The 20,529-nt window shown below is 36.0% G+C and overlaps 1 protein-coding gene across 1 annotated transcript in view; it reads left to right on the forward strand.

The window, feature by feature from the left end:
- CACNA2D3 (calcium voltage-gated channel auxiliary subunit alpha2delta 3) overlaps positions 1 to 20,529 on the forward strand; it is a 395,617-nt gene that overhangs the window by 365,910 nt on the left and 9,178 nt on the right. Inside the window, exons 32-35 of the mRNA XM_071549734.1 lie at positions 2,925 to 3,000; positions 5,460 to 5,512; positions 7,065 to 7,120; positions 10,974 to 11,085. Of these exons, the coding sequence (XP_071405835.1) occupies positions 2,925 to 3,000; positions 5,460 to 5,512; positions 7,065 to 7,120; positions 10,974 to 11,085 (297 nt within the window). The remainder of the gene's footprint in view (positions 1 to 2,924; positions 3,001 to 5,459; positions 5,513 to 7,064; positions 7,121 to 10,973; positions 11,086 to 20,529) is intronic.

Raw genomic sequence — 20,529 nt, forward strand, 5'->3', positions numbered from 1 at the left:
GGTTATGGGCATCATCCACCGATCTTTGAACTGTGTTACGAAATTCCCATTTGTTTCTAGCACAAAACAGTCAGGTCTTTTAATATTGTTTCACAGTAATGCTTTCAGTGATATATTTTGCTCATCCTGTGTTATGCTTGTTTGAATCATGTTCAGAAACTTTGAGGTAGCTGTTGAGTCTCCCCACTTTGAAGATGATTGAAATGGGAATATATTGTTCTAAAACCAAAACTCCTTCCAGGCTTTTTGTTCAGAAATCTATCTGCCATGTACCTCTCTACCTCTCTAAGGATTTGCTCCTTATTTTTATTTTTTAAACTCTGCCTACATTATTTGTTTTCTCATTTGTTCCTGAACCAGAATCTTCACACTGGTAACACGTTCAAATATATTTACTCAAACTAAACTCCTTATACTATCATCCACATATGATGATCAAGCCTTCCCAAGTTAAAATTTTATAGTGTTCCACAATACTTTTGAGGTTGTTTATTACAGCTCTCCCCTTCATCACTCTAAAGTTTAGTATTCTTTCCTTGTTAAATGAAGGGGGTTTTAACAACATACTTTTTTTGGGTTTGTTTCATAGTACAATCTTAGATTGTTCTATAATCCCTCCAACAAAATAAGACAATCTACAAAAAAATATAATCTAACATGTTGGGGTGCAATATAAATTATATTTATGACTTTTTGTGTATGTATTTCATTCTTTTAATAGCTTTTTATCTTTGACCATTTTAAGAAACTATTACATCTATTAGAATGTGATGACTACATAAGAAATGTAATACAAGTGCAAATACTGATGGGGAGAAGGCTTTTATCAATAGTGAAAATTAGGTTCAAATTATAATAGATGTTACACATGGCACATTAGAATAGTATTTGATTAACATTGCTTAGCAGAATAATGAAGCCCACAGATTGACTAAGCAGTTCTGGTGTATGAGACACTGAGGCATTGATTATACTTTTAAACATGAAACAAACAGTCACTAAACTTAATTAATGTATTAAAAATGCATTAACAATGAATATAGACAGAACAATATCTTCTATTTGAAACACTCGATATTCAGTGAAGGAGACTGTTTCATCCATATAGAATTTCTTGACTACTCTGCAGAGAGCACATTAACATCTGTAACTTGCCCTTGTTTGTGCACCTATCACTTGCCACTGTCCCTAGGTGGTGCAAGTGGACTCACAATACAGTCCTTGGATCTAGAGGAATAAAATAGAGTCAAGCCAAGCAAGGCTGGAAAGGCTGAGCTGTAGAGACAACTTTACAGGGACCAGATTCTGACCATGGATAAAAGGGGAAAAAATAAGGATTGGAAAAAAGCTAGGGAGAGTGGTGTATTACTGCATGCCACAGAGGCAGCACAGCTTACACCATGTACTGCTCTGTTTGTCTTGGCAGATCTGTGTGCGCGGATCTGGCTGTGGGCGTGATTCTGCCAAAGATGGTCAGTGTTCAACTTACACCCATGTTTAGGTCTCTAGTTATGCGTTTGTCTACCATGTGCCTTTCTCTGCTAGTCCACAAAACAATGGCTTCCTAGGCATTTCTATTCTCAATATAAGACAAATTTAATAATGCAAGCATTATGACCGTGTACTAAATGTCTAGTTGAAGCTGCGAGACCCAATATATTAGATATTTTGCCTGTAAGCCAAAAAGAATATATAGTCAAAATAAAGAAGCTTTAAGTGACGGTTGCTGTCAAAAAATCAGATCAGAAAAAAAATACAGTTTCTACCACAATGGAATACAACGTTTTATTGGTACAGGTTCAAATGTTTCATGGCATGCAGTGCAGAATGCCTCGTGGTGATGCTGAATGCATTTCATGACCTGGTTTTGGCAGCTTCTGGGACATCCTTTCCATAGCGGAATTTGTGTGCTCTCCTTTCCTCTTCGCTTAGAAGCAAGGCACACATTGCAAAACATTGAAGTCCCATCTCATACATCTATTAACCATCTCTGTCCAATTGTGTTCCTTTGTCCCTCTGATAATGCAAAAATCAAATCGATATGTTCAAATGAGATTAGTGACTTCTATATATTTCCACTGGTTGCAAATTATCAGCTAAAGATTCTTTACTTGTTTTTTTATGTGGATGAATATAGTTAATTGATTGTTCTATGAACAGACAGATTTAGAAAATTAATCACAATAATTCCATATACTAGCTCTGAGTTCTGGATTTTATATTTAGACCTCTGAAGTGTTTCAATGATGAGTAAAATTGTAAGCATAAATAAATTTTCCTGTTTACTATGCATCTGAGGAGGCTTCTAGCATATGTTGATTACAGCAGTTACATGACATGAAATATTTTGCTTTTATGAAAAGAAGTGAAGGTAAACCCATCCTGCTCCAATTATCTGTACCATGCTTTCCCTGCTTTAGAAGCAATGCCATGTTACACATTAGCTGTGCACTGAGATGCTTGAACTGAAGTGTCTTTCTGCTTTTACTGGAGTTCCAAGTGGCCTGTTGTGTGAAGCCCCTCAAATGCATAGGCTCTTTCACTTTCTGGGGCTAAATGTGCTGATCTTAGTCCAGAACCAATTGTTTAAGCATTGTGTTGAATGTGTATTATCCTCCTCCTCCTCCTCACATTGTTTATACCATTGTGTGTTACACTCTATGTGTATCTCCCCTGGTTTCTCCCAGTTATGCTTTTGCTTTGTTCTGTAGTCTGATAAAACCTTTGCAAAGTTTTCACAGAATTTCTTATCTTTATGCTCCTTTGTGTAACCTGTATTTTAATGATCCTATTGCCTCTTTTCCCTGCTGCTGTTAACATTTTTATTTTCTTGTCTACTTCGTGAGCAGACTGTTCCATACTATCATTTTTATTCCACTGTGTTTTCTTCTTTTAGTCAAGCAGTTTTCTGTTCTTCTCTGTAGAATTACTCTTTATGACTACCAGGCCATGTGTAGAACAAACAAAGAGAGTAGCGACAGTGCCCATAGCTTGCTGGACGTAAGTACAGTACATTTTCTGAGCACCTTTCCCTGCAGTCATCAAAGAAAACTGTTGCAAATATCTCATGGCCATCCTAAGCCCATTATTTTGATTTGGAAGGCTTGCAGCTCTTGGGTTTGTCCCAGTGCTTTCAAGGGGTTTTAAATTGTTTTTGAGTTCAAATACTTGCACAATCATTTGAATGCTGGGACACCATTTCTGAGGTTCTGTCAGGATTTTTTTTGCACCATATGAATCTGCCTTCTTAGGAATCTGTAAATTTGGCAGTAGAATGTACTTTGTCTGGAATCACATATGTAAACACATAATTCAAATTAAAAATTAGGATTTCTTTCTTTATATGAAATGTTCTTTGGCAAGCCACACAAGTCAGTGATTTTAGCACCTTTTTTTCCTGAGTATTTGAACATGTGTTTTAAAGTAGAATTTCAATACATTTCAACCCTTGTCTTGCAATCTGAATACAAACCCTGTCCCTCTGCAAGGCGTGATTAGAGTCAAGCTGGGTCTTGCAAGGGCAACACTTCCTTGTTGCTAAATCCTATATCCAGGTAATAACCCCAAGGGTATTTTATAATCATGCATCTGTCTCACTAATTGCTATAATAATCTATCAGAAGTGATCAGGTGCTGTTAGATAGAGTATAGGTTTAGAATATTAAAAAGGTCCTATTTTCACAAGTAGATGACAGTAATAGCATGAAAAAAATCTTAGGTAAAGAGAGCAGCAGCAAAAGACTGGTATATTTTACTAGTTATCTGGTAGTACTTTGGAATGCACACAGATCTAGCTAGAAAAAAATAAGCCTACTAGTACTCAAATTATTGAATAAATATCAAATTCTCACAACCTCCAAATATCTATACATAGTTTTTATGGTTTATTAAGTGCGTGTATTTGGGGATGTTTTCATTTACATATTTACATGACACTCTTTTCCACATATCTTCAAATTTGGATTTTATCAGTTTTTTATCCCCTAGAGTCTGAACCTAAAAAAAGACCATCTTGACATAATAATTAAAACTACACTGTGCCATGAGACCTAAATTATCAATGTAACAGAATGTGATGCTGCAAAACGTATTTGCATGAAGTATCTTAAAATATATTACATCTCCTAGCAAAATTCTTCCATCCTAAGGCTCACGGTTTCAGCAAGGTTTGCACAAGCACCCAGCATGTAGAGCTGAAGGATTTATCTCTTAAAAGTGAGCTCAAACTGAATATGTACTGTTCATAACTAATAATGAATATGTTGTTTTATACTAAATTGTTTGGCATTATGAAAACAAAAGTGTACAGCAAAATAATTACTTGGGTGTGAAATTTCAGGTTTTCTGATTTGGAATTAAAACAAGTAAGATGTCCCACAGGGCTAAAATTGTGTTTTCACCTTTAAGAAAGTCTTGTAGCTCTATTTTTAACTCTAAGACAGTGCTCACCAGGGGAAAATCTTTCCTATCTCAGGCATTATGATTGCTGGGTTGTGATTCCAGCCTTTTATGACATTCACTTTAATGGCACGAGTTTGTTGCTCTGTGAGTTCTCAGCCCTGCACCGAAACACTCTCTGTAGCCCCTGAAAATTTTCAATGGCCTGTGACTGCTCACCCAAACAGCATCACTCCAGTGAGTGCTGCTTCAGGGTGGCTAAGAAGGATTTTAGACATCAGAGCAGTTCTGTTAGCGTCGCTTCTTGTATGTGCCAAAATTCTCTGTTGATATCGAAAGTCTGCATAATTCATGTAGGTAGGACACCCTAACACAAATGAGGGAGACAAGGAAAGATTCCTTTCCAAATTTCTGGAAAATGACATTTCCACCTGACTTACTTTCATGAAAGATTATTCTCATTAATATTCTTTTCAAAAATGAAATGTTTAAAATGTATTAAAAGTACTGTACACACAGAATTTTCAAAGGATTTGCTGTATTTCTTATGATTCAGAAAAACAGAGGAATGAGGAAAAAAACTGCTTAAAATGTTTGCAACTGGGCCTTCTATATGACACAGACAACCACTTAGGTGAATTCAGACTTCAGAAACTATTGGTAGCCTAATTAGGCTGAGATAATGAGTAGAGATTTACACTATAGAGACGAAAGCCTGTGAATTTCAGCCCAAGAACAGCTCATATTATCTACTCGAGCTGTTCCCTCAGCAATAGCCTGGGAAATAGGAACCCCTAGAGGTTAAAGATTTAAGAATCATTTGCAAAACTTGCCTTTCCCCACTGGTAATCTGTGTATCTGATCAACTATGAGAAAAAGGAAATTTCACAGCTACACTTTTTAATAATAAATGTAATATTTCTTCTTTGTAAGAAAAAGGGGTTCTTTCTCATGCTCCCCATGCATTTGAATATTCAGAACATTGTCTTTACCTGAAGAATTCAGTTGAAATATAAATGATGGATTTTTTGACTTTTATTAAATGAGTTGCTTCTCTTCAGCCTTATAATGCCTTCTTTGCTGCAGTAAAATGGATTATGACTGAACTTGTCTTGTAAGTAGATTTTATCAAGAACTTAATGAATATTTGCATGAATTAATGAATATTTGCACTTTTGAATATTTAGTTATCATTTGTACCTTTTGCATACATTGTGCTGGTTTTACTATACAACTTTAAATATAGTAATTGTTGTCAATTTTTTTGCAATGTCAAATTGTTAAAATCTGAGAAAATTCAATCAAAATGCACAGTTTCACTTTTATTACATTATTCACGTTCTTCACTTGTATCTGCATGTCTTTGTTTAGCAGACCACAATATACAACCAAATTTATTTTTGTGGTTCCTGTTAAATTTTAGATAAATGACTGGCTGTTTGTGATGCTGCCTGGGTGGGCTGTTGTCAGTAGGAAAACTTGGTTACTCTGACTCACTGCATTGTCACTTCATAAAATTCTGTAAGATAGACCTTTAACAGTACATGCCAGATAAGGCGTGCCCTGGATATTGCTGAATTGTTTTATATTTGTTAATTCTTCTAACATTTCCAGTTAATTCAAAATGATCATTACCTTTAAGAGGGGTAGCCTAAGAAATAGCAGAGCCATATTACATGGAGAAGAGGAAGCCTTAAAATGTGTTGTGTTGTTCACCTTATATGATTTATTATTGTTCTTATCAGAAAGCGAAGCTGCACTTTGAAGGGAATTTTATTTTTATTGAAATAGAACAGTTTTCTTCTTGTAGTCATTTTGTTTAATTGTAAATTGTATGAGCTTTCATCAAAGTTCAGAATGAGAGTTAAGGGGAATTAACTGAATAGCTGCTGACAGAGGGCAGAGACTGATCTTAATGCAGCTTTCAAAGAAAATAGAAGGGAAAGAATTGTGTTAAAATGAGACTGATACTGCATGTAACAGCTTCGATATTTCAAGGAGCTTTCTGTGCTTAAGTGTGGTAGATTCACAGGCATATGATGAATTGGATGTTGGTTCCATAGTCTTTATGCTTAAAATAACTGATAGACTGACACTTTTCCATCCATTCTTCCAAGTAAATCATAGTATATTTTAGTGGGAAAACGTGCTCTTTACAATTTAATTAGAATTGATTAAACAGTGGTAAATCTTTTCTGCTCTTAGAAATAAAATAGGTTTATTATTTCAGTTTGAGAATGAATGAAAGAAAGCATTTTATATGTACTCCTGTATTGTAGCCTGGACATTTATAGTCCTGTGGCATTTTACTGGAGTCAAAATACCTACATAATGAAGAAATAATATTCAACAGTAAAACCACTGTATGCTGTCATGCATTGAGAATTTTAAGAGACAGTTCAAATAAGATCAATATTTGAAATTAATAATGGGTAAATCTATGATTTATTGATAGGGTTATTTTCAGAAAAAGTTCTCAAAGATAAAACGCAACCCAGTGAAAATATGAGAACAGCAGTAATTGCTATTCCCAGAGTTATAGTAACATGAATTTCAGTTTTATTTTAGCTTTTATTTAAAATAAGATTAGCATTGTCAGAAACTGCTGGTTTAGTGTTTTGAAAACATTCTGTGGGATAATATGAAAACTCCAATAATTTCTCTAGGTTCCTTGTGGAATTTAATCTATGCAGTTGGTGGCACTCTGATCTAACAGCAAAAGGTAAGTGTAATTTTTTTTTTCCAGGCATAATGGCAGAAATTTCCAGGTTAAATTGAATTTTTGAAATTCAGATGTGCTTAAACTGGTTTAGATTAAATAATAAACATCTGATAATAATAGTTTGTCTCCCATGTCAGCATTCTCTTTTTTGTTAATGTTTCCTAAAACACAAAAGAAATAAGATCTTCTACGAATAACCACATGGTGCTTGTGTGTACTCTAGGAATAGAGTGCACTGCTATAATGGAAAGGTTAAAATAGTACATGATGATTAAATATGGTTTTTAAAAACATTTACCTTTATTCCAAAACAATCTTTATGAATAAAGCAATTACATTGGCCTTTTTCTGCTTACTTGACTTTTTTTCCCTAGATCTGTTGTAAAATGTGGTGGGGTTATTGTGCTGGGAAAGGCAATTTAAAAAAACCTACAAGAATATGCTCATATCAATATAATTTCATACAAATATAATTCTAAGATTAAGATAGAATTTATGTTAAACAAGACTTACTAAAGTTGTATTTTGTTTTATCATTCCATTCAAAATATATATTCAAGTGAGTTAAAATTCAATTTACTCAAAATAATTTTTAAAATGTGGAAAATTTGTTTGCAGTGGTGGAATTTTAATAGTTGCCATAAAAATGGGAAGTTTTCAGTATAACCTCTTTGTTATATTTTAGCAGTTTTTACAGCATTTTCAGAAGTTGCTCAGAAGTAAAGGGCTAATTTACAAGAGCAGTGCCCTTCAATTGATGATTTCATAGGCAAATTGTCCTGGTACAATGATTTAAACTGAATTCTTCAGGCTCATATTTGCACATTTTCAGGAAAGCAGGGGATAAAAGTGCTACTTTAGGCTTCAGTTGATATTTGCATTGACTCATATCCAGGCAAAACAGCATCCTGTCTGAAGTTTAGGTATGGGGAAAATTTAACATACTGATGCCCTGGAATAATCCAGTATTCCCTAGAATAATAAGATACTGCTGGTATAGAATTTCTATCCTGAAGCAACCAGCAAGTATGGCAGTAATTGGCTAATCACGTCAGGCTCCTGCCATACGTGTTGTCAGTGCTCTGTAAGGGCACATGGAGGCTGAGATGGGTGTCTGCTGGAGGGAAGGGCTTGAAAAGAGCCTGCTGGAAATTTCCATGAATGAAGTTTCTCTCGGCTTTCCCCCCTGGCCTGAGCTGCCCTGTGAGTGCCACACTGGAGCTGCAGCTCCTGGGCAAGAGCAGTGAGCCTGGGGTGGATGGGATGCACACACACAGACAGGGCTGCATGGGAACCAGCCAGGCGCTGTGTGCCTGTGCGGCTGCTTCGGGACCAGCAGTGCCTACACAGGTCTGCAAAAAACCAGGACTAACTTTCCAGTGATTTCCCTCACAATGAAGGAAAAAGCCTCTGGCAGTGACAGCTGTGAGGGACAGTCAGACTGGTTGTGCAAAACCATTCCTTGTGAGGAGGAATTGCAGGCACACCAGCCCTAATCCTCGGTGTTTACAGAACAGCACAAAGCAACCAGTGTAGGAAACAAATAACTTTTCTGCCTGCTTTTTTTCAAGTGTACTGTACAAATATGCCTTAATACATCCTGACATGAAACATTGAATGGTATTTGCATTGTATGTTAGGCAAAACATCTTTCAAACACAGCATCCCTCTTCATCTCATGAAAATGAGTGTCTGATTTTTATTTTAAGAGTGCCCTAACTACAGATGAAGCATTAGTAACTTGCAAACATGCACTTCTTAAAAACAAAACTATCATTACAGCCCTTTGATGGACAAGCATGACTGAGGAATTTCTGTTCATGTTAGAGTTGACAGGGGAGTTTTAATTACACAAGTCACTTGCTCCATTTCTCTGATGAGTAAGAGTATTGAAAATACCCCCTCATCATGCTCATTGGAATGTCAGAGCTTTTATGGTATTGCTTGCCCTCCTCATACTTGGTTAGGTACCAAGGAATAGTTATTTGGAAACCAGTAAGTTTTCATAAATGTTTTAGCAAAGCAAAAGCAAGAGATACTTCACAAGAGAGCAGGAGAGAAAATGACATGCTTAGGGGTTATAGGTTATATATATATACACATATGCATATACATATATATATACACACAGAAGTTATATATATACAGAATTCTTCTGTATATGCTGCGTTAGCACTAGGAGTGGTAATATTTATGACTGCGTTAAATGAAATTAAAAATTAATGAGTGTGCACTTTTTTATTTTTTCTGTCAACTTAGCAATGCTCAACAAAGCTCAGAAAAAAGATCAGTTCTATGAGGGAAATATTTCCCACTCAAAGTGTGACATTAATACTGTATCACATATTATGGAAATCCCAGAGGGTCCACACACACATGCCCATTTAGCAAATCCCATCTAAAAAATGCTTCTGCACAAGATCTTGTAATCTTAATCACATTTGTAAATGAGAGAAACGAAACCCTAAACCTTGGACAATGCCATCATCTTCTGGACTCCAGAGAGGTGTTGGAAATCTGAGACCCGTGAATCTTCAGCAGTCTCTTTGTTACACAAGCCACATGTTGATAAAAATGAGGGTAGACCCAAAACACAGGTGATAAATTCCAGTCATTCTTGACAGCAGATAAGGAGAACAGAAGAGAAAGGGAGAAGGTGTCATAGAGCTAGTCAGACATTTTTAAAAAACATAATTAATTGTTAAATATGTCACAACCACGGTGAAAACATTGGAAATAACAAAATTTTTCTGACCAACTTTAGTACTTCCTTTGAGGTCTGTGCATTTGGTGGAGTAATTTTTTTATTGTGTACCAAACCATGAACAATTCAGAAATGCACTTCCTACTGAGTGATTGCAAATGCAGTTGTAGTGGCTTCCTGGCACTGCACAGTGGGTGCACCACTCACTCTGGAATGGGTTATCTCAAATGAAAGATCTGTCCAGCCCAAGAGCCTGTTCAGTGTAATCTATTTTTGTCATGCCTCATCTTGTTTTCTCACTTAGCAATTAGTTCAAGAGAGGGTTAACATTTGTGCTGATTTGCAAGTATATCTCTGTGTTGAGGAACAATGAAGGGGTTGGGAGGCAAAAGAAAGGGAAGGAGGGAGAGACATTGTCTCACATACTTCAGTGTGAGAGTCAAAAGAGCTGCCTTTCGTTCCCAGCTTGTTGCTGGCCTATAGTTTGACCTTGAACCAGGGTCTCTGCTTCCTGGTACCTCAGTTTCCCAATGCTTAAGATGCAAATAGTGACTCTTTTTCCCTGCACTGCAAGGGCTTCAGAGTAAAGGTGTTACAGAGTCTTAATCATCACTATTTTGGAAAGCAGATAGCAAGCATTGTAGTTGGGTAAAGTAACTCTTCTGCCTCCCCTGACCACGGACTTACTGTAACTACTGAAACACTGCAAAAATTCCCGAGCTCTAATCCTGAAAAAGTGTTTGAACTTCAGTAAAATACACCAAAATTTGCATCAAATAAATGTAAAATCTCATGAAAGGTTAGTGATGGACAGCACTGAGATGAAAATGAAAGCAAATCCAGCTTGAATCTACACGGAAAGAACAAAAACTTGTGCATAAATATGAAGTGAGTTGGCAATGTCTAAACCATTAATAACTACCTTAATAGTAATGCCTTGCAAAATTACATTCCATGGATAAACTTTTTTTTTTTAATTTAATTGAAAAAATAGTGTTATGCACTGCCTAGGAAATCTCACAGGGTGGCAGAAGCTGAGTAACATTTCCGTTCTCTGTGCTCTCTGTAATACAGCATCTCATGTTGTTCACAATTTTGTGTGCTGTTCTGCCCCTGTTAACATCAAGATATTTTTTTCTGTGCCTATAGCGCAGAGGTTGAAACAAACCCTGGAGCCCTGTGACACTGAGTATCCAGCCTTTGTTTCCGAGCGCACTATAAAGGAGACCACGGGGAATATTGCTTGCGATGACTGTTTCAAGTAAGCCCTTTCAATTTTTTTATACAACTGTTTGTGACAAAGCAATAAAACTGAATTATTCAAGGCTGTTTTGAATGACATACAAGTCTGATATGTTTTATATTATGCAATGACCTCTGTCAGGGTGTCATTTCTCTTGTTACAGAGGTCATTTTAAAGTTTGATGCTCTTAAATTAAAGAGGTTCCTATTATTTTCTATCAAAAAAAATTTAAAACCAATATGGGGTTATGTTAATTTTGAATAGTGACTGCTTTAAGACTTTTCCTCTATGCAGGCAGCATTCTAAGGGCATTATCTGTAAGAGTGAGATACAAAAAGGTAAGTGCTGTTCAGTCTCCTGTACAGGAGTGAAACCCTGCTAAACAGGTTAGGAGTTCCCTTGTGGTACAGTGAGATCTAGTTGTTCTACTGGAATGCCAAACAGAGTTTCCTTCTTAGAATTATTGGGCTGAAAGAGGATTAAATCCATTCTGTGAATGTTCAGTGCTGGGAAGATGAGTGAATAGTAACAAATCTCATATGTCAGTGCTGCAATCTTGAAGTTCTCTCCATGCTACTGTAAAATCATCCCGCATAGAGTTAAAAGAAGAGAAAGACTTCAGTGTAGTTTTCCTGCTTCACAATGAAAATATCTTTGCATTTGGTGCCTGTGTGCAGTGACAATTTGACTGTAGTTCTGGTATCTTTTAATTGAAGAATTGCATAGGTATTATTTATGCAAATTTTTGTACTGTAAAAAGTCTCTTAATTGGATTTCCTTTGTGCTGACAGGTCATCAGCATAAAGGAGATTAGTATATACAACAATAACTTGTCTATCAATATAAATGTCAGGAAGAATTTTTAAGTTAACCAAAATTGTTATAACTCTCCCTTTCCAGGCTAAATCAATATGCAATTAGCAAATAAAGGTAAAAACTTGGTCACTTTGAAGTCAATAGGTGCACTTCTGGACTTACTCCTCTTTTTCCCCTTCATATTTTCATTACTTTAAAGCGGGTTAATAGGAGTCAGTACACTGGGGATAAAGTTTAAGTGCTAATATTCACTTGATTTGCTACTGACCAATTTTGAAGTATAAGGAAATTGTTAATGTCTAGTATGAATAATTGGTTTTATATGGCTTTGTGGGATAGAAGTATGAGAGTGCCTTGTAAAGTGATGCTAGGGAACCCTTAAGTGTAACAATGGGTCCCACTGCCTGAAAAGTGCAAACTCAACAAAATCAAGCCATGCTTTTTCCACTTGACATATCAAATACAATGTAGGTTACACTGCTGTGAGTGCTTTGTGCCAGCATTGTGGAATTTAAGCTGCCTTACTTTGTGATAATTTAACAGAAGATTACTGGGAAGTTGTGCAACAAATTATCATGCATCCCTGGAGGTTTTCAAGGCCAGGTTGGAAGGGGTTTTGAGCATCCTGGTCTAGTGGAAGGGGATTGGAACTAGATGGTGTTTAAGGTCCCTTCAAATCCAAACCATTCTATGATTCTGTTTGAATAGTGGAAACAGACGTGATTCCATGAAAAGAAGATTAATTTAACAAGACTAGATTTTCTCAAAGGAGTGCAGATTCTAGTCTGTGTTCTTAGGTAACTTCAGGTCAAAGGAAATAAGTTTCAAAAATAATACAATTCTGCAATACTTGGAAGGCACAAGTTGGAAACTGAGTGTAGTGAAAATTATAGTATTTCAAAAATGATGCACTAAGATCTTTTTCATAGAAAAACATTTTGTGTTCCACAGTGGAAAAAAAAATAAAAGAAAACCCTGTAAGTTACAAACTGATCTCAAGGCACCCATTATTTTTCTCCACAAGCAACAGCAAAACTTAAAAACATAATCCAGAAGAACTATTAGATTCTCATGGGAAAGTTGTTTGTTATACCGTTTACCCACTGTCATTAACAATCTACAAATTGCATCTAAGATTGCAGATTGCGTTGGATTCCAAATATTTTTGTTATAACCCAGGACACTTTCCCGCAGAACAGCTAAGGAATTTGACCCAAAGTCCTTTGTAGACCTACATCTTCTGACCCAGTTTTCTGTTTCATGGCTTCAGTACCAATAAATATTTTTACAAGCAAGTGTGTTGCTTAATATTTGTAATTTAAGACTGATGGGCTCAATCAGTCAGAATTCAGGTTCAGTCATATACAGCAAGTCTGGAACTGACACTGTGTCCAGTTGTTAATCTGTGCAGCATCTGTTGCATACCAGGCTCTCAATTTGGATCTCTTTGGGTCAGTGGGATTATTTTCTGTGTCCTCCTTAGACCATGTTATAGATTAATCTGTGATTTGTAATTGCAAATATTTATCACAAATAGGAAAAGATACTTGTAAGTATTTAGCTGGTTATACATCCCCTTGAATATTAAAAACCTATTCAAAAGATAAGAGAAAAGTCAGGTTTGCAAACAAAAGTTGTGCAAGAACTGCCTCAAGGAAGTTTGTGTCAAAAGTTACTCAAGGCACAGGCTTTTGTTCCTACCACGTCAGGCACTACCACAGAGCCCTGGTCTGAAAAAGTAGACTAAAAGCAGCCTTTTAGCAGAAGTAAAAATGATGACTGATATTAATTGAAACCATGTCCTGCTATTTAGATAAGGCATTTGGTGCACAAATACCGTGGTTTTGCTAACAAGGTCACATACTGAGAATCAGAGGCTCAGTTTTATTCTGTCCTGGATGTGCTGTTACTGATCTTATAGAACTGCTCTGCACCTCAGTTGCCAAAGTAAACAGTTACCAACTATAGTAATGAAAAGTTTTTCCTATAAATGTTTCCAATCATAAATTTAATTATGGGTGCTTGGGTTTAAATCAAAGTATCCTCAAATAAATCACACAGTAGAAAGGACTACATGCTAATTACTTTGTTATTAGCTGGCTCACCTTTTCAGCCACCTATGGAAACAGTCAGTGGAAGGGCACCCTTACACTTAAGCAGGCTTTGAGTCAAGCACTAAATATATACAGACATATAAAATGCACTCTCTATATGTAAACTTATCTCTTACTAGGGAAAAGTAAATGCTACTTTGGGATAAATTGCAATGTTTAAAAATGATTTTCAAAAATATAGGTTTTATTAAGAAAGCAGGAGCCTGAAAGAAAATAAGAATTAACATAAGAATGTCATTAGGGTCACGGTTTGGCTGTCTCACCCCATAATTTTTTGTTATTCAATATCCCAATGATTATTAAATTAATCTGTTATTTAAACAGCGATCAAAAACAAGTCAACCCACATTCTCTAAGCACAGTCAACAAGAGAGAAAAACTGGAATTTTTGAAAAATCTGAAATGCTTTCATATTTTCCAGTAAGTTATTCACTTTTATAACAACAAAAAAAATAGAAAAACTAAACCTCATTATTTATGAAAACTCATATGATTGAATGTTCTGTGACAGCTTCAATGTTAGAAATAATTAATTACTAAAGAGAAATATTTTTTTCTTTTTTGGTGTCAACTGACACTCTTTCTATGCAGTCAGAACTATACTAATGCACTTAGTATGGGCTTCAAAGGTGTTGTGCTCCTTGGAGATGTGTTTTTGATTAGATGTTAAGTTTGAAGTCTTTGTCTAAATAAGCATCTCAGTGCTCCTTGTAGTTTTATGAGGTATTACCCCAACATGATAACCAATTTTAAATATGTGTGTCAAGCAAAGTTCTTCAGCAGTGCTTTCTGGTTACATTACCAGTTTTAGCCTTCTGGTGATCTCATCATAGCAAATTTTAATTGCACAAAAGACATCTAAGGAAAGCATCCTTCAAAAGTCAAAGTTGTTATAAATTAGAAAGGATGATGGTTGTTAAAACATTTGACCAGGAAAACTTAGGTGATCTTTTAGTGTATCCTCTCATTTGTCAGTAGAACAAACACAAATTTTTGTCTATTTGCAAATCTCATTTATGCATGAAAATTCAAATTTTTTTCATTAAGCTTCATTTTGGAAAATACCAAGAGCTTCAGCTTTAAGTCTGGCAGCTATGAGTGTGGGTATAGATCTTCTGCAGGCACAGCAACTTACTCATCTGACTACTTATACTCTAAGTATATATGTTAAAATTTCAAAGGTGCAAGGAACCAGTTGATGAATAATTGCCAAATATGTGTGTTCACTGTAAAAACCAGAGGTGTACAGATCAGGCAGCAGTTGCGCAGTCAAATGCTCAAAAATTTGCCCTTTTAACCTCTCCTGTTCATGTGTGATGACATATTGGACTTGGATGAAGATCAAAAATCTGGCCTTACTTCCAATGACCCAGGGAGCAAAGCCCCCTCCTCTTTTAATTGCAGCACTCATGGGCCCACAAGGTCAGTACCCAAACCCCAAAGAAACTGCTTTGTTTCCAGTTGATTCTTTGCACACAATCTTAAGACACAAAATAAAGAGAAAACTCAATATGAGAAAGCCATGTTCTCACCAGGGAAGCAAGGAAGCATGTGGCTACAGTCATCCTAACCCTGGGAAAGATTTATGTGTGTTTTAATTATGCAAGATGAATGTGTTTACTTTGTTGGCTATCACATGTTAATTACCTGTTAAAATGGGTAGGAAGTTACCTGTTTGAATAAACACTGTCCCGTATAATATGCATTTAGCCTATTTGGGTGTTAGTAAGCAGACATTTATTTAACAAGGAAAATCATCAATAAACCAAATACTTCTTCTATTTTCTTATAGACTGAGCATTGAATGCTGTTTATTGTCAATAAAAGAAGTAAATGGCAATGGGACTGTAGTTCAGGGTGACACTGAACCCTTTATGAGGATTTATAATGGCAGATTTCAGACTTGTCCACTAAATGTGCAGATTTGGCAGCAACAGATAAATAACAATATAAATTAGATTCAGATTGTTCAGGGCATGAGTGCATTAGTGTCAGGAATAGTGCAATCCACAGGCATTAAAGTGGTAGTGGTTTTTAAAAAACACTTAATCTTGAGACATACCACCATTTACTAAAGTATTTCTGCATTTCTCTCTCAGTAGAAGCTTGCCAAACTGCAACACTTGATCATGTTTAAAACGTGTAAATAAATACACAGCTCAATTTGCCATGAAATAAATAATCATTTGCCTTTTCAGATGTAGTAAATTTTCTTCTAAACAAATCAACTTGCCACGTAAAATAACCAAAGCACCAAGGGCCAATTTCATTCAGAGCTCTGTCTGTGTACATCACAATGTCCCTGTGTATGTCCTGGACTTCTAAGGGCAGTAAACTATAGTTGGTCTTCTAAAAAACATTTTGGGTTGTATTCCTTTTATCCTATTCATCTTTTATGACCCTGAAAGTGTTCTCTGCATTCCCCCATGCCTTGTTTAGCCTGTGTGTTTCTGCATTCTTGCTTTCTCAACAAGAATGTGTCAAGGTGCCAAGTTACCTGTGTGATAACAGGCACAGGAATGATTTTGACCTGTGCCCATGTTGAGCCACAGGTGTGCTGGAGTCAAACTGCTCATCACTGATCGTCACAATGTTGAACAGACCTTAATTTCTGAGAGATTGCTTAGATGTGCATGGAAGTCAAGGAACATCTTCAAGGGAACCTCTGCATTTTGGCTATTTCAGTGGTTATTTGTTGAAGTCTCAAGAATCACAATCTAAATATATAGAATCATCTTGCACTTCTGCTTTGAAAATCAGATCTTCCAGACTTGCAGAGCACTTATGACTGTTAAAAAGTCTTTAAATTTGAGTCAACTGCAGTATTTGTAGAAACTTATCGTAGCCAAAACCCCAAAGCTCTATAAGATCCAAAAATATTTTCCCCCTGTTCTTTCCTTGTAAAAAGTATCAAATTATGCAATTTAAACTGCTAGACTTGTTTATTAAAGGTCTTTATACTTAGCTTAAAATTTTATATTGTGTGTTACCCACACATCTCCACTTGCAGGCTGAGTAACTTTCTCTTCACTTCAAAGGCAATGGTGATTATAATGTTTGTCAGGCAGGTGCAATTTAAAGTCACTGTATGGGCAATTTAACTCTACCCTTTGATAATATATATTTTGAATGACCAGTTCAGGAAACACTGTAAATTACTATTTTCGCTTAAGAAAAAAGGTATATAAAATAGTAGGGCAAGACATATCTAAGTTCCCAGGCAGGTCTGTGCCTGCCAATCATTAGTCTAACAATCCTTTTAATAGTTTTCAAGGTTGGAGTATTTTTGTTTTCTTGTTTTGTTTTTCTGTGGTTTTTTTAATAGACAAAAAATTCCTTTTTTTTTTTAATTCCTTTTTTGGTATGTTTGTTGAATTCAGGAGTATTTTATTTGTTTATAGAGTGCCACCCTATATTACATATAGTCTTAAATTTAACCTAATTTTACACTTTATACAAGCATTAATAAATATTAACCAAATGATAGATAGTAACTGATGCATAAGAGGACACTTTGCAGTGATAGGGGATTTTAAAAGTTGTATGAATATCAAAGTATATAGAACTAAGCATAATATGTATTTGTTAACACTGGTTTGGAATAGGAAAAATACTAAAATCAAGAAACAATGCAATGAATTTTCAAAGCCAGGCACACTTGTGAAGAATTGCTAATGCTAGAACATGAATTTTAGTTTATAATGTATTCATATTATGTTATGGTCTGTTGAAAAACAATGCAAACATAATGTAGACATCTGTACATGTAGCACTTCTCTTTATAAAGGATTTGAGAGGGCTTAATGGATATTTAATAAAAGCCTCTAAGTTAGAAAAACAGTATGAATCTTAATATTTGAGAGCCATGCAAAGAACATTTGTATATTACCTAAAAAAAATATCAAATTTTAGCTGGATATGGAGAAGATGGCATGTAGTGTTCTTAATTCTTTCACATGTGGCCTTCTCTATCCTTGCTAAAGTTTATGTGTACCTAAATAAATGAACAACACACTGTGGGCACTCAGGTGAGCAGTTTAGTTCTAGGAATTCTTACACTTTTAATGTGAATCTCCTAATCATTTCTGCTTTTTATACTTCAGTTTCTGTTATGTAGATCTTTGCTAGGGTCAAATTGCAGATTAGATTAGACCTAAAGCTGTGGAAAAGAGTAGTTACCAATTCATGTAATTCAAAAATTACTTTCACAATATCATATGATATTTGTGAGCCTCCCTAAACTACAGTATATCAACTGGCTTTTTAATCTTTAAGTTATATTTAGAACCTAGCTTAGAAATCATATAGTATTTTAAAAACATAATCTGAGATGCCTCTCAATACAAACCACAGCTACTTAAGTAGAGCTAAAAAACTCTACTAAAAGCCCATTTTTGCTAACATGCTGTGGTAGAACTGCATTGTGCAGTCTGGATAACTTCTCTGACCTCTCTATTGTTGTCCTGTTAACCAGGTGTCACTGTCAAAAAGCAAAGTCCAACCTTTAAGAGACCCCTGATACGATTTGCTTTGTGCCAATTGCTGTGTCTCTGTTCACTGTGAGCTCAGAATTAGGTACCCACTCTGCCTATGACACCCACTCATGTCACATTTAGCTCAGATTTTTTCAAGGGTATGAACATTGACTCATATTTAAAGTTTGTAGGATTTCTGGGCTTGGTTTCTTTGAAAAAAGTTTGCAGTCCATTTTAACCCAGAGGGCTGAAGCTCTCCATTATCCTGCAAGCTCCTATGGGAGTGCAGCTGAAAAGGTCAGGGACACTGTCCAGTTCCTCATTACACAAAGTACCTTTTGTCATCCTAAAGGCTGTACACTCAAAGTTTCTTGATGTTTGTAGCATTTCTATTATGCAGTTGGTCAGGTAGCCATATCTAAGCATCACTTATTTGAGAAAGCAGCCCCTGACCGAGGGAAAGGGGATCAGTAATTCTGGGGTTCCCTGTCTGGAACCTGCAGGCATTCGGCACACATGGGACCAGTGAGGGCCACACTGCTCATTTAAACCTTGATTCTAAGCTTTGGTCTGGGTATGTTTGTACTGACATCAAATTGTGCTGCAGTCAGCCAGGCTGTATGTGGTAGCAGTATTTTGCTACCATGAGGTCAGGGTCACATTACAGGCCTGAGGCTGGGAGTTTATCTGCCTCTTTTCATATAAGACAACCACTAGCTGATTTTTTTTGTATACTGCTCCAGCTCTCAGAAATGTTATTATTGGCATGTATGTTATTTTTATAAATGACATTAAGGATATTCCATTTTCTATCATCATTTATTTGGAAAAAAACCACAAAAAACAAGTAGTGTAACTTGACTGTGATATAAACATTTCATTCATTCATTTAAAAAATGTGATAAGTGAGAGAAATGTGGGTTGGAAATGTGGCCAGCAGCCTGGAAAGCACATGATAGGAGTTGGGAAACAGCAAAGTGGATATCTGCACTTCAGTTGAATGCTTAAAGTTTGTTCCAGACCATTAGGGTTTGAATGTTTGCAACCAACATTATGTGAGTAACATATCTGAGTGCAGAGTGCACAATATTTTCCATTTACTGTATCCTACTTCTGGTATGTTTTTTCTTTCTCTAAAAATTAGGAAAGATCAAATTTGACAGATATGAAATGTAATCCCAAAGTAATAACTCATCTTAATCCAAAATACTCAAACTTCATTAATGGAGGTTTGCATGCCAAAAATACACTGAAAGGCCTGGAGGGAAATGGATGAATTTTTAGTGATGCTAAAGTACCAGAGTGCTCAGTGAGGGCTATCAAAGTTGAGCACCATGGAAATTCAGAATATTTTGTCACATCTTTGTGCATGTGTTTAAGTTGCCAATTTGAAAATATTATCCTCTGTTTCAGTTCAGACTACTCACAGTGAAACTCTTCATTCTCTGTAGGATTCATCTGCACGAGCAAAGCAATTGGTACTGAAAAGATCTTTCCTACTGTCACCTAGAAATAATTAAGTATGTGCATGAGTGACATATGCTAACACAACAATGTGGTACTACTCTAGTCGTAATTGGAATTTAAGTCCCACAGTCATCACTGTGACTTTAAACAGCAGTAATTGTGTTCCTATGGCCACTAAGGAAACAAATGGAAAATAGACATATGGGTTATTTTTTTTTGCTCTTAAATCAGGCTGTTAAAACTTCTGAGCATGGAATTAAAAGTGAATCTCAACAGCCATTTAAATACTTATATGACTAAAATCTCTGCTATGCCATGTGTTTGTCATGACCACATATTCTACAATAGAGCATCTGTTGTCATGAGCACAGATAGAAGTGTATTTTAGTAAAATTAAAAGAGGGTGTTGATTGTAAAATGTATGTATGGCCAAACTTCGTGAACGAAGATTTGGGAAGGGCTCTCCCCACGTGGGGATGTGCCCTTCGAGCCTGCGTAGTGGATTTTTAGGTGAGGCACAGGGTGCGCAGAACTGGCCCCACCATTTCAGTCCTGAGGTCCATCTGTCACGGCTGAGCGAGCTTGGACAG

This window comes from Pithys albifrons, chromosome 3 (assembly GCF_047495875.1).
Source record: "Pithys albifrons albifrons isolate INPA30051 chromosome 3, PitAlb_v1, whole genome shotgun sequence".
Classification (NCBI taxonomy): Eukaryota; Metazoa; Chordata; class Aves; order Passeriformes; family Thamnophilidae; genus Pithys; species Pithys albifrons.